The sequence below is a fragment of the Pelecanus crispus genome, chromosome 1 (genome assembly GCF_030463565.1).
Source record: "Pelecanus crispus isolate bPelCri1 chromosome 1, bPelCri1.pri, whole genome shotgun sequence".
NCBI lineage: Eukaryota > Metazoa > Chordata > Aves > Pelecaniformes > Pelecanidae > Pelecanus > Pelecanus crispus.
The window spans coordinates 168,925,562-168,938,920 of NC_134643.1; the positions used below are offsets into that span (position 1 = coordinate 168,925,562).

Here is a 13,359-nt window from a genome sequence, read left to right on the forward strand (position 1 = left end):
AAAAAATCACCTTAAAAGAAGAGTTAATGTATGTAAAAGATGTGCAAATAGAAGCATTGGAAATTATGTAGATTCTTGCATTTATGAACATGAATGCTCTTTCTTTCCCTTCCTTCATTCCCAATTGCATTTGCTCTCTAGACTTAGTAGCTCTCTTAATCTCAGAAAAATGCAATGTATGAAGAGAGTATTCATCCTTTAGGGACTATTAAAAAAAAGTATGCCTAGTACCTCGCACAAAGGCATCTCCATCTCCTCACAAAATACCACCATGCATAGTAGGAAAGTAAGAGGAGAAATAGTATGGAAGACATAAAATTCTGGCAGAACTCACGCAAGACAATCGCATTTTGGCAAAGATTAGTCTGGTTTGTTGTTTCACCGGCAGTTTGTAAGATCCAGGCCAAGCAGAGCAGGGCCCTCCCTGTAAGGTCCCCGAGTGACAACGGCCTTCAGCAAACCCCCTAGTTCTTAGGGATCCCTCTTACTCCTTGGCTACAAGTCCATGGAGGTCTACAGATAGCTGAGAGTGCCAGTTTGGCTGAAAACAGTCATCAGATCAGCTAAATGTGGGCTGAGGCTAACACAAAGACCCTAGGAGTCCATCAGCTCCTTAGCCAGCAGTGTAGAGCAGCTACAACAGAGCACTTGCCTCAGAGGACTTTGTTACCTGTCAATAAGCTTGCAGACCCAGAATAATCAGATGGAAATAATATCAGTTACCACTGGATAAAGACACAACCGGAAAAATCAAAATGACCCTCAACTTGTCCTGAAACAAGGTTGCTGAGGAGGAGAAGCATGGAAGGGGTGTGTAGGTGGGTAGAAAGAGGTGGACCAAGGGAGCGCTTTAAGGGGGTCTCCTTGTAGAAAGCTGCATATGCAAGTTCAGGAAAAAAAATCCAAAGAAAATATCCTCTGCTTGGTACCTGCTGTACTAGGGCCAACGAAAAAGCCTGTGAAAATTGGCCTAAACTCTGCTGTTTAACTTCCTGAAGGCATTAAATGCTGAATCATGAGATCCACTCTAGAGTGAAGCATCAGAGTAGCAGGAAGCACTGCTACGGCCAGGGTAAGACATGTGTGATCTGAACACCTAGCCAGTGACTCCTGAACACTAGGCTGGGCCAAGAATAGTAGATCATTATACTTTGAAGTAAACAAACAACTAGGAAAAAAGAATGGAGTACAAGTGGCTCAAAACCTATGCTTGTTGTTATTAGACATACTATATAGATCATTTGTAAATACTTTTTGGTAAAAGTGCTTAAGTATACTTTATCCTAATGTGCTGTGTGTTTTCTACGTTAATTTCATGCTTGGATCGATAGCTAATTATAATTTGACAAGAAAAAGAGATTGCAATGGATATGATCTACCTGCTCTGCTGTTAAATTGTAATGTGGTTGGCTGGCTTTACAGTGTTTCCATAATTTGTCTATACCATTTCCAGAGTCACCATAAGAATCAGGAAATAAATTTCTGGCAAATCATTTCAACACCATGCAGAATTGTCACAGAAGCCCTTTGTGCCTGATGGAAGAGGGAAGGTTTTGATGTCTAATTGTTGACACTCATTTGTCCAGGATTTAAACAGCTTCCACCTCCAGTCTTATGACCAGATGCAAATTAGGGAAACTCTTTCCAGGACCGTGGTCATTTAGGCAATGATTATTAAAGCAATGTATCCTTGAAGAATCTGACAGTACAATTGCCATCACAAATAACATCCGTGTCCTTCTCTAGGCCTATCACACAAACTCACATGCTCCCGACAAATACACACACGAGAGAGGTTTTCTCCCCCACCCTGCAAACCTGTTAAGAAATGGACAACTGGATATGTAAAAAATTCTCTTCTTTGATTTTCGTGCTCACCAGTCATTAAAGGGTTACTTTTCAGAGCAGCACAAAAAAAGAAGAGCTGGTTGACCAAACATTTTTTTTCTTACAAAGAAGTGTCAACCCTGAGCTTGTAATTAAGAAGTTAAAATCTGTGATTTATATATATTTATATATATAAAAATAGATGATCATACTAAGACTAAAAAAGTGAAAGAAATCTCCATGTCAGTACTATATATTTGTTTGTTCTGAAATTTTGCAGAAGAAATCCTTGTGATACTGAAATCAACTGATATGAAAGATGTAGTTAGATGTCAAAGACACTATTGATCCAGTCGCTGTTAGTCCATTAGAGAATTACCGTCTTGGTATTATAATGAACATAGTAGCAGAAAGTCCTAATTGATGTCAGAACAATGACAAAAGGAAAAAGATTATACCACAAGAGATTATTTTCTGTCCGAACCCTTGAGGGGAGATTTGTCAGAAGAGTTGTTTAGCATTACCACCACAGCTGATGGTGAACTAAGTGGAAATCTGTGCCAATTGTATAACATGGAAAAATACTAAAAGAAGCTAGGTGAAACTGCGCTACTACTCAATTTTTTACTGGGCATTAAAATTTAAATCCTAAACAACTGTAACATGATATTCTGAAGCTAGTGGAGTTACTATCATACTAAAAGATAAAATTATTTTTCAGCTTCTCTAACTTCATACCAATCTGATCTGGTTGGCAGATGGAGTGCAAGACATTCACCATTGAGACATACTTTTGTGTTGGAAAAAAATTTCAGACTTCCTCTCTATAGCAATGATCATTCTGATGACCTGAATCATCCTACAGAAGTTCCTAAAGGAAACCTGGCTGTCAGTGAAGAATGGTTGCATGTTTTTTGTTCCTCTCTTGTCTTTTTTTGTTTCGTTGATATTCTGTTGAAATGCAGCAGCCTTGAGTCAGGCCTGATTCAGAAAGAAAACTGTTTTCTTTGTTTCTTCCCCCCTCTTTTTTCTTGTTAGGGAAAAACACACACTGTAAGATCCTTTTTTACTTTTGCAGCATAAAAGGAAATGAAGCTCAGAAAGTCTCCTGTAATAAAGGTTTGAGAAAGAATTCTCTCAAGAGGGGATATCATCTTCAGAGATATCTGAAAAAAGCAGGAAGCAGTTCAGTCTGGCACCTGGTACTCTTTGGGAAAACAAAAAAGGGAAGCAGGTTGCAGTACTGCTCTCTTCTCATAGAAAACTGCAAGTGTTTGTGGCATGGTCCATTGTCCAAGAGTATAGGAAAAGAATAAAGTTGGCTGTTTCTGTAGCTAAAACACAGTTTCTCCGACCAGATCCAGGATTATCTCCACTGTCTCTGCAGTACGAGACTGATAAAGACGATGAGCAACGTCTGCAGTGACCGTCCAGGCTGCGTGGCTGAAGCCTCCACCTCCCTCCTGTCGGAGTCGACCGGTGGTGCTTCAGTGGTGACAAAATCGAACTCGGTGGGACAGATGTCATCCGTACAGCCACTTCCGCTGCCCGAGCCACTGGTTTCATCACCTGGCACAGAGTGAGGGAAACAACATGAGGGCCATGGATTACAGCGTTCATCCCTTTCCTCTGTTCCCGTTCCACCCAGCACCCTGGTGGGGATGAACACCTTGGGAACAGGAAAGTGTTGGTGGTGCTAACTTTCATTCAGTAAAGCATCCAAATGAAAGTCACCATGATTTAATTAGATGCTTAAATGCCCTTCTGAAAAAGGAGCAGAATGCTGGCATTATGGAAAGCCCTTGGTGTCTTGATGCATTTGACATGAAGATAAGCAAGAGAAGTGAAAGAACAAATATATACCTGGAATTTCATGGGATGGAAAAATACTTTTTTTTTTATGTTGTCAGCAGCACAGAGCACAAAGACCAAAGAAAGCTATTCTAAGGGAAGAGATTTATAAATGTGTTTCAAAAATTTAATGACAGTTAATGGTTTCTTACTTGTATCCTGGAAGTTGACATCGTTTCCATTATACGCGTTCTTCAGTTTGTTAGTCATGACACGTAAGGCCATGATTTGTTGTCGAATGAAGGTGTCTGGCCTTGTGATGTCCACATCTACTTCTGGATTGTTGATCTGGTTGGTCAAACCATCATTCATAATCTCAGGCAAGTATCTATATAGCAGGATGAATGATTAGTTTAAAATGCAATAAGTTTCAGAAATAAAAGACCGTACAGTGAATGCTGTGCTAAGCAATTTGACACTGATAACAATTACACAGTTCTTAAACAGCTACAGTGAAACCATTTTAAAAATATGGTTTTTAATTTTACAGACTCCAAAGGTTCTTTTTAGTAGCTCAGCTGCATGGAGAGCAGAAAGGATTTAAGCTCTCCAACCTCGTAACTCTCCACATACTCCCCAGCAAGTGCACTGGCTCTGTGAACTATGGAAGAGGTTCACCAGCCAGCAGTAAGTCACTGCATGTTTAGATCCTCTACTGCTATGAATGGTTGCACACTAAATTAAGCATCTAACAGCACATTCTTCTGGTTTTATTTCTTTCTGCTTAAAAATTATGAACTCCTTTGTTATATATAGCATATTTGTTGTTCTTAGATAGTTTAGAAGGCTATCCTGAGGCATTATGGCTCTCCTGGTTTAAAGGAAGGACTTAATTTTCTTCTCCAGTTCTTCCTTGCATCCCTTTTTTGACCACTGTGAACAACATCTCCAGCCTAGCTGACATCCAGGCCCATAAACGGCATTGTGAGCTTACCAGACTCCAGTGTTCTCTTTGATTTGGTCCTTATTCCTTACAAACAGGCTTTACTTGCATCTCCCACGTGCTTTGTGCATAACATGTTTAAGGTATGTCATTTCCTATCCATCCACACATCTGAATTTTTTATTCAGGCTCTTAGCTTATCATTTCTTGATTACTACAGCATTCCCTTCTCTGACCTTGGCAAATGTAGTCTTAGGCTTCTCACAGGCAGCAAGTGTGCTTTTGCAGGTATCTCTCACCTACAAAAATCAGCCCATGCCTCCAATCATCCTACAGTAAGTCTTCATCATCTTTTGTTAAATATGCACACTTTATCCCCCACTGCTCTTTGTCCTCAGAAAACTCTCCTTATAGGCATCTGCAAAGACACTTTTTTCCCCTACTTTGAATTTCTGTTAAAAATTATCTGTGCATTTCACAGCTGCTAGGCTGATAAAGGGCTGACATTATTTCTCTGTGCTGGCATGGTATCCTGAGAAAATAGTGTATCACTGCTTCTCTGTTCTCTCTTGTCTGTCTTTACATACCTGCTATATTTATCTCATATTTAGACTGCAAGGGATCTGGGGTAGATCTACCCTTTGTTCATGTTCTTTATCAGGATATGATCTTTTTTGTAATTAGTTTGCATACCAGGCTATCCTACTGATGTTTGTGGGACTCCTCGTGTGGGTGTTTGCTCAGCCAGTAATGATAGCACAGTCTAGCTTACTAATGGCAAACTTTCATGATGCCTGGTACCAAATCTAGTTTAATAGTATTTTACTTCACTCTCACTTGTGCCAGCCCCATTTGCTATCAATATTCAAATTTGGTGCTGGTGGCAGTGGTATGTTCATATTGGTCTGGAAAATAAATATATCCCTTAAAAAATAAATGTGAAAGCCAGGGAGAAGAAAGGACTTTCTCTGCTGAAGTCATTGTTAAGGGAAGACAAGTTTTGTATTGTTTGTTCACAAAATGATGACTGCTTTGCTGCACCAGGGAAGGGTTTAGTCTCATCGTAATAGGTACTCGCTTTGCAAGATGAGACTCATTTGTCATCAGTGGTCTTTGAAAGCTTACATGAGAATAATCCTGGGGGAGTGTGAACATATAAGAACAAAACATGACTGCTAAAAATACCCGGCCTCAAACTGCATGTCCTGTTGTTTCACTACTACCATAACGAGAAATAACAATGCTGTAGGGATCCCATCCAGACTCTTGTGGTACAGGCTTAACTACAGTGAGAATACAAAGCCACCTCCCTTAGTACGGAGGACTGCAGACTGCAGTGTTATGAATCACCAGAGATAGAAATTGGAAATAATTCTGCAGAGCTGCCTGGAGGCAGCAGGACGGAGACCTTGGCACGCAGGGAAGCTCTGGGCTGCAAAGAAACAGCACCTCCATCTGTCACAAGTCTCTACAAATGAAATGGCTGCTGTAGATAAATTACTCAGCCTAGAAGTAAATCAGACAGTTTCAAGGTGCAGTTGATTAAAAAAAGTAAGAATGTAAGAAGTGTCCTACAGGCTCAGAGAGGATGTCCATCTTGCCCAGTATCTTGTCCATGACAACGGCCATAGCTGTTAGCAGCTAGAAGTGATTTGAACTCACTGAGCGTTCATGTGGATGGCTTTCCTTGTTTATGAAGGGTTAGCTGCTCTTTATTGCAAGCCATCTATGAGAAGCTATGGCTAGCTCTGAACAGCAGTTCACAGGCTTTCTTTGACTGATTTAGGTTTGATTTTATCTTGTCTTATGGTCAATAATAAAAGAGGAATGTACTGACTTCTTAGTAAGGTTTTCATATGGAGAGAATATGAGTTTGGAGATTTAAAGCAGTTAGAGTGTGCTCTGGTGTGTGCTTTTTAATGAGGTTCATATTCTGCACTGTGATCAGTGTGGATCTGGTGTCCTCCTGAAGACCATCTAACTTTAAATGGGCCAACCCATTCAGTCATGGGAAGCGAATCAGTCAATCTGTCACACACCCCCCACTATGTGCCTCAGGATCTGGTCATCCCCAAAACATTCCTGGCATGAAGGGGTTAACCTCTCAGGAGAACGGTCCAGTGCACCTCACCTAGATGTGTAAGGGAGCCATACTGGATGTGGGTCACAAGAAATCCATTACCTTATGATTGCCTAAAGGTTAGGTGGATACTTAAATTCCCAGGCAAATGAGCCTCTTGGCATTTAGGGCATAAAAGCAAAAGAATTCAAGAGGCTGAGGATTCATCTTTAGGTTTATACAGATACCAAAACTTGTATGTCTAAATACAAGTGTCTGCATATGAGCACAGTCCCGCTCTCCCCAGATCAAGTCAACACAAGATCTAGTCAAAACTAGTCAGGCGTTTATTTGTCAGTGGAGCAGGGAAAGCTGTTGGAGTCCCACGTGCCTTTGGCCAGATGACTAGTTCATTAGATTTCACCTGCTGGGATCTAGTTGCACAAACATAGACATCTGGTGCCATTTGAATGCTCCTGGTTATTCCTTCTCTTCTTGTTGCTAGTCCTGAAAGGCATGTCTTTCCCATAGGTCCTGCATCATATCTGCAGACTTGCGGGGGAGATCTTGTACATCTGGGGCATCTAAAATTATATTAGGTGTCTTTCTTTAGGCAGCTGAATTGAGTCTTGAGTGCCACTTTAGCCACCGGGGGATATGCTGCTTGGTGTCCTGCTGCCACTCCAGTAGGACCCGCACACCTATGGGTCCGGTGTCTTATTTTCCAGCTCCATGAAGGTGTCTTGACTATTCAGACCATCTCACATATCAGTAGATAACTGTGTTTAGGTAGTTGAAAACATCCTCATTGACTACACTGACAGGATATTGGGGCTCTCTTCAGGCACCTTAACATTGGTGATTTTTAAAATGCTCTAGCAGTTCGTGCCCAGCCTCTGGTCCATATGGGAGGTAGTGTCCTGTGTCATACTCATCTCAGACGTGCTGGAGAGCCTCAGATGACACTGCTCTCACTTGGGGAACACAGATGACTTCTTATTGTCTCACCCACAGGCATCTGTATTTAAATGCATGAATTTACATGTCTGAATGTGAAGCTAGATTCTGCCCTCATTACTGAACTAGTTTACCTGCTTCCTCAGGGGAAAAAAAGAAAGGCGGAAAAGCCTATACTGAATGTAAATATCTTTGATTTTTTTTCCTTTCTTGAAAGGACCAGTACAGATATGGGAACATGCAGCCCAAGGTGTTTCATGAGTGACAGCCTCTGAGAGGCAGCCCGGCACATGTTCTGACAAAAACATTTTGATGTGTGTGGGGTAGGGTTAAGTCATACCAAATAGGAAGCCATGTCTTGGGACCACTTTTTGACAGAAGATTTGTTGCTGCGTGGGCAAAGTTGTTGAACACAGCTGCTTTTGCTGCAGTTCTGTGAGTGGAGACACCCCTGTGAATTTTAAGCTTTGCTGCTGCTTCTGCTCCTGTTAATGATCTCTTTGTATGCCTGACCATTACAAGAACTGTATGCCCATTATAAACAAAAAGAAGAGAAATGCCAACCTGAATCAGCATCTGTTCTTTGCATCTTCCTAGCAAAAAAAAAAAAAAGCTTTCTTAGCCCTCTGAGTATAGAGAAGCTGAACAATACTGTCTGTTTTCTGCTGTTTGCTCCTTGCTCAGCTATGTCAGGATTTTGGTGTAATTTACATTGTTTTCTAAAATATTAATGCTTTCTGTTCCTCTTAGCCTTTCCACAGTTCTTGCTTGTCTCAGCAGACACAACAAAGATGTCTTTTGGCACATCATAACCAAGCACCACAAAGCCTATTTAAAACCATTTTTGGTTTTTTTTTTTTATCATCCAGTTAATATTCCAGGGTGTCTGCTTCCTTTTCAAGTCTAAAAATGACTGATGAATCTTTCAGATCATTTATATAAAGGCTGTAGCTATGAAACAACAACAAAAAAGGAGGAATCTTCTGGTTTTTAAAAGGCATCTGCCTTAAAGGGCAGTGTTTTCCATAGTTTGCTGCTGCAGCAGCTGCTTACAGTATGACTGGAGCATCCCACCTAGGCAGTACTGGAGTTTTTCCAGGTGCACAGAATTGTAGGCAATAGAGTACAAAATACAGCATAGGCTTACTCAGGCTGGGCTGGGGGTAGGCAGTCACATCTGGTCCAGAAAGATAAGTGCAGTGGAAAATTGGCTTGTTTGACTAACTCGATCACCTCATCTGATTCTGTTTGCTCAGGAGGTAATCCCCATAGGATATTTTCAGGTCTTTTTTTTTTTTTTTTTCCTCCATCTTGGAGAAAAGCTCGAGGAGACAGAAGGAGAGGGAGCAAATGGCTCATCTGCCAGTTTGTTGGAAGGAAGAAGCTGAAAAAATAAACTAGAGCCATCAATTAAGAATAGGCAGTTTTCACGCTTACTGAGAAGTAGTTTATTCACACTTTCACTAGTGGTGCTAAATGGTTATCTCTTCCTGCCTCCAGGTAAAGGACATTCATCTCATTCTCATTGCAAGCCTTGCTGGTCAGCAATGAGCAACCTTCCCTCACTGATCTGGTGAGTCTTTCTTCCCACCTGAGTTTCACCAGGAATTAAAGGTGCTCTGCTGGGGAAGTAGGCACTCACCTACCTATGGCAGGAGAAGAAGAAAATTTCAGGCCAGCTGAGAATCTATCCTGTGTTTGTTCTGGTGAAATACCTTGTAGTTTTGAGCTAGATGTTGAAAATTAGTGTTCATTTTTCCTTTTATTCCTTACCTTTCTCTATTTTTTTCTGTTTAAAATTACTGTCTGTCTCATATATAATTCTATTTCTTCTTTATTGTACTCTGAGGAGTGATATGTTCCTCACAGAAAGAAACACAGGTCTCATCTCTTCCATAGATTACAGCCTTCCAGAGCTAAGAGGTATTAGTAGATCTATAGTCCTGGTGAGCATGAGCACCAGGATGAGAGTGCATGAGCACAACGTCTCACATGGGATGGTTGAAACGAGTTGGCTGAGTTGGTTGGAGCAATTCAAGGTTCTTCTGACCACCAGCATGGTTGCAGATTTAGTTACTGTTCTCACTTCAGTAAAAGTCACTTATTCAAGGGCTAATACCTTGGATTTGGTTTAACTCCTAAAGCCTGAATTCCATCATTCCTGGGAAAATTCCTTAAATTCTGGAGAACAGTGAAGAGATTATCAGCTGTTGTTAAGAATTTATCTGCGTATAGGGAAGGACCTAAACTTTTGAAGTTTGGTCTTAATGATGTTTTTAAGATCCTAAATATCTTTAAAAAATCTGTCTCTGTGCATCTGGCAGAAGAAATTAATTCTTTAAACATAAAATTATGTTCAAGACCTTTTGTGAATAACAATATGATGAGGAAGTCCTGTTGGGCATCTCTCTAAAAGGCACTTTGTCTGAAGTAGCTACTATTACTATTTTTAATATGGATTTTTCTAAAAAAAAAGTCATCCACCTAAAAATGTTTTCCCATTTCCACAGTGCTTCTACCTGATGTGACCCAATTAAAACCATTCTTCGTACAGAATCAGCAATGAGCCAAGAGCACCCTTCCAGAACACCAAATGGATGACTCTTACACCATGATTATTTGCAAATTGGCAACCTTCATTTGGTGACCTGGTGTCACTGTAAATTAATCCTGGCAGTAAAGTGATATCTGGGGAGTGTAATAACCACAGTGACCTTGGTGTAATGCCTCTCTCAGGAGAAAGCCTAGCTTTCATTTTCTGTGATCTCAGATTTGTAACTTTTCCCCTGTAAAAGCAGCATCGAAAGGTGATGTGTAAAATGAAATATGAGGCGTAATGTCTACCTGGCAGTTCAACGTTTCTATGTCTTTATACCACCACAGGATCAGATCAAAACCTGGCAACAATCTCCTTTCCCAACTGTAGCCAACACCATGATGCCTTCTTATTTGTAGTATTAATGTCTAGGAAAACAGGAGGTGGCTAAATTTCCTTTTTTTTCCATCATAAGCTGTTGCAGTATTCTCTGGAATTCAAAATGCAACTCTCCATATAGCACAGGGGTGCTTATGATGGGTGACACAATGAACACAAAGAGATATATGCATATTGGCCAGATTTTGCCACCATTGTTCTTGCAAACTAGTGTTTATATCAGATACCAATCAGTATGATCAAGGAAATATTAACGGTTTTTCTTTATGCTGCAGTAAATGTCCTTGTTCACCAGCCAAGAGGTGATTTTGCATCTAAAGCTAGTTATTTTCAATAATATTTTGAATATTATTTCATATACAGGTCATTGCATTCTATGGTATCTCTCTGATTTATTACTATTCTTTGCACCTGAAGCATTTATTGACTTTTGTTATTAAGACTATGACTATACATTTCATTTGTGAATGGCTATGAAATAGAAACTGGACAGAGGAGCAGTGGTTGGGCCTTCTGAGACCATATTTTCAGGTGATGCTTTGAAGCTGTGATTCCACATCCAGTGAAATGTCTGTGTTAAATTAATCAAGGAGATTATCATGAGAGGATAGTTTTCTCAATGGCTCCAGAACATTAATCTCAGAAGACATCATGAAAATGACCAGGCTTCTCACAAAATAAATCCTGCAAAATGAGGGTGAAAAACCACATGCATAAAATGCACCTCCATAACTCCCAACAAATGTGGAAGTTGTGCCAGACCCTTCAGTGCAGGAACAGAAAACAGCTGAAAAGTCTTGGCCAGACATGGCACAAATACTAGCACTGGTCATGGAAACCAGGAGGGATATGAGCAGGTTTGTTTGACTGCTCTTTTGTAGAAAGAGTAGCATATATCTCTTATTAATGCATGCATCCTGATGTGATGCATGGCATCCAGCTGGGAGGCCTGGAAACTCCATTTAACTGCAGCAGCCCATCAGCCTGGGGACAAAGCCCACTGACAAGAAAAGATATTATAAAGGAAGATAAAAACACATTTTTATTTCTTTCTTCACACTGTTCCTTTGTGATGAGCCCTGTAATAGCCAGACGCTCCTCCTAGCTGGCTGTCTTAGAGTCCCCAGGGGCTTTCTCTGGATCCGCGACTTAGGAATGAGCAGTGACCCATCCTTCTGGACAGAGTTGTTCATGTGCATCTCAAAGTGGGTTCACTGGCTAGCAGCATCCCAAACAGCCCTCTGGTCTCATCTGTAAAATGAATTCTTTTGTGCATTATGTAGTAAGTCTAGGAGAAAGGGTGTGCTTTCAGTGCAAAACCTCCCCCTTTGAAGTGTGTGCCTTATAAAAATGGTTAGATGGTGGGGTGGGTGTAATTTATCTATATATCTGTCCATCCATCCATGCATGCAAAATGACATGTAACAGATTTGTGAATTTTTTCCCATGTGTCTTATTTTCACTGAGTTTTTATATTTTATGTGCTTGTCTCACTTTTTTTTTTTTTTTTTTTTTTGTTATTGGCTCATTTTTTTTATTCTGACTTCATTTGTATTATCAGGTAAAAGGAAAATAAAGATTGCAGTCCCTGAGTGCCAGAAAGCATCACTGCTCTCCAGATTCAGCGCTCACCAGACACTCAAACCTCTCCATGCCTCCCCAAAAGCACAAGCTACCGTTGCAGAACTGAAACCTGACTGCCCCAGCGTGGTCCTTGAGCCAATTCCTCTCTCTTTTTCTCGACAGGGATAATCATATCCTCTCCTCTGTCAGCTGATGAATCCACACTGGGGCCTTTGGAGACACCTGCTCATCTGCCAGCTCCAGCCCTACCACAGCCAGAGCCAAGCAAACTTCAAAATTAAAACTCACAGCAAACTCATCACAAACGAGGGCAGATGACCACAGTATCTCTGATGAAGTAACATAAGGTCAAGCCTTTTACACAAGATAAGTAGGAGTGTTACATTTATTCTCTGCTGGCTATTTTTCAGTTGTGTTTTTTTTCCTCCCGGCAAATAGCGCTAAGCTTTGCCAGCCAATAGCAAATAGAGCCAAAATTCCAATTTCTTTTTATCCCAGCATGATATCCCGAGAGTGCAATTGCTTCACAAGCTGTCAGTCCCAGCACAGGGATGCTAAATGGAGCTAAAGAGCTCTTTGAAATCCCAGTATAAGTTATCCTTCTGGAGCTGAACGAATGAACATTTTCTGTGTTCACATGCTGACATGCTGCGCACATTTACCCTGACTCACACTCTGGCTTTAATGGCACCTTGACAATAAGTAATCTCGGCTACAGGCTGCGTTTGGACAATTACTTCTTCTCCCCGTTTCCGTTTCACTCTTATAAACAGTGGTGTGAAACGCCCTTGGTTTTGCAATTGCTTCAGGCCGGATGGGGGTTTGGACCGAGTGCGGTGGAGAGGGGTCCACCTCACCTCGCCTTGGTGTGGCCGTTCCAGCAGTCCTCCTCGATTGACGGACCGGCTGTCACTCGCTCATCCTTGCAGATTGTGTAGGGTAATGTTGACCAGAACTTTTTAGAGAGCTTTAGCTTTTCTTTTATGTCTGTTACCTGATTAAGAGACAACGAGAGGGAAAACAGGTTAACAACATCAACCATGCTAACTATCGTGCTAAATAAGAGGTTGTTTAATTCCATAATGGTGATGATGGTGAAGGTTAAAAGGGCTGAAGGTGCTAAAACTTAAATTCCTCTTATTTACGAGCAAGGCACTCAGCATTTTGTTTGGAGAGTACAAATAATCAGTCACCTTTTTTCCACAGGCAAGACATTAATAAAAAGCATGTTACATCTTGCTTTTTCTAGTCTCCATTTGTCTA

General features: G+C 40.9%; 1 protein-coding gene across 1 annotated transcript in view; it reads right to left on the reverse strand.

Moving 5' to 3' along the window:
- Window positions 1-3,193: 3,193 nt before the first annotated feature.
- The window catches only part of GPC6 (glypican 6), a 790,528-nt gene continuing 780,362 nt past the window's right edge, over window positions 3,194-13,359 (reverse strand). The window contains exons 8-10 of the mRNA XM_075721405.1: window positions 12,954-13,090; window positions 3,831-4,006; window positions 3,194-3,396 (exon numbers count right to left, since the gene is read on the reverse strand). Coding sequence (XP_075577520.1) covers window positions 3,194-3,396; window positions 3,831-4,006; window positions 12,954-13,090 — 516 coding nt within the window. The remainder of the gene's footprint in view (window positions 3,397-3,830; window positions 4,007-12,953; window positions 13,091-13,359) is intronic.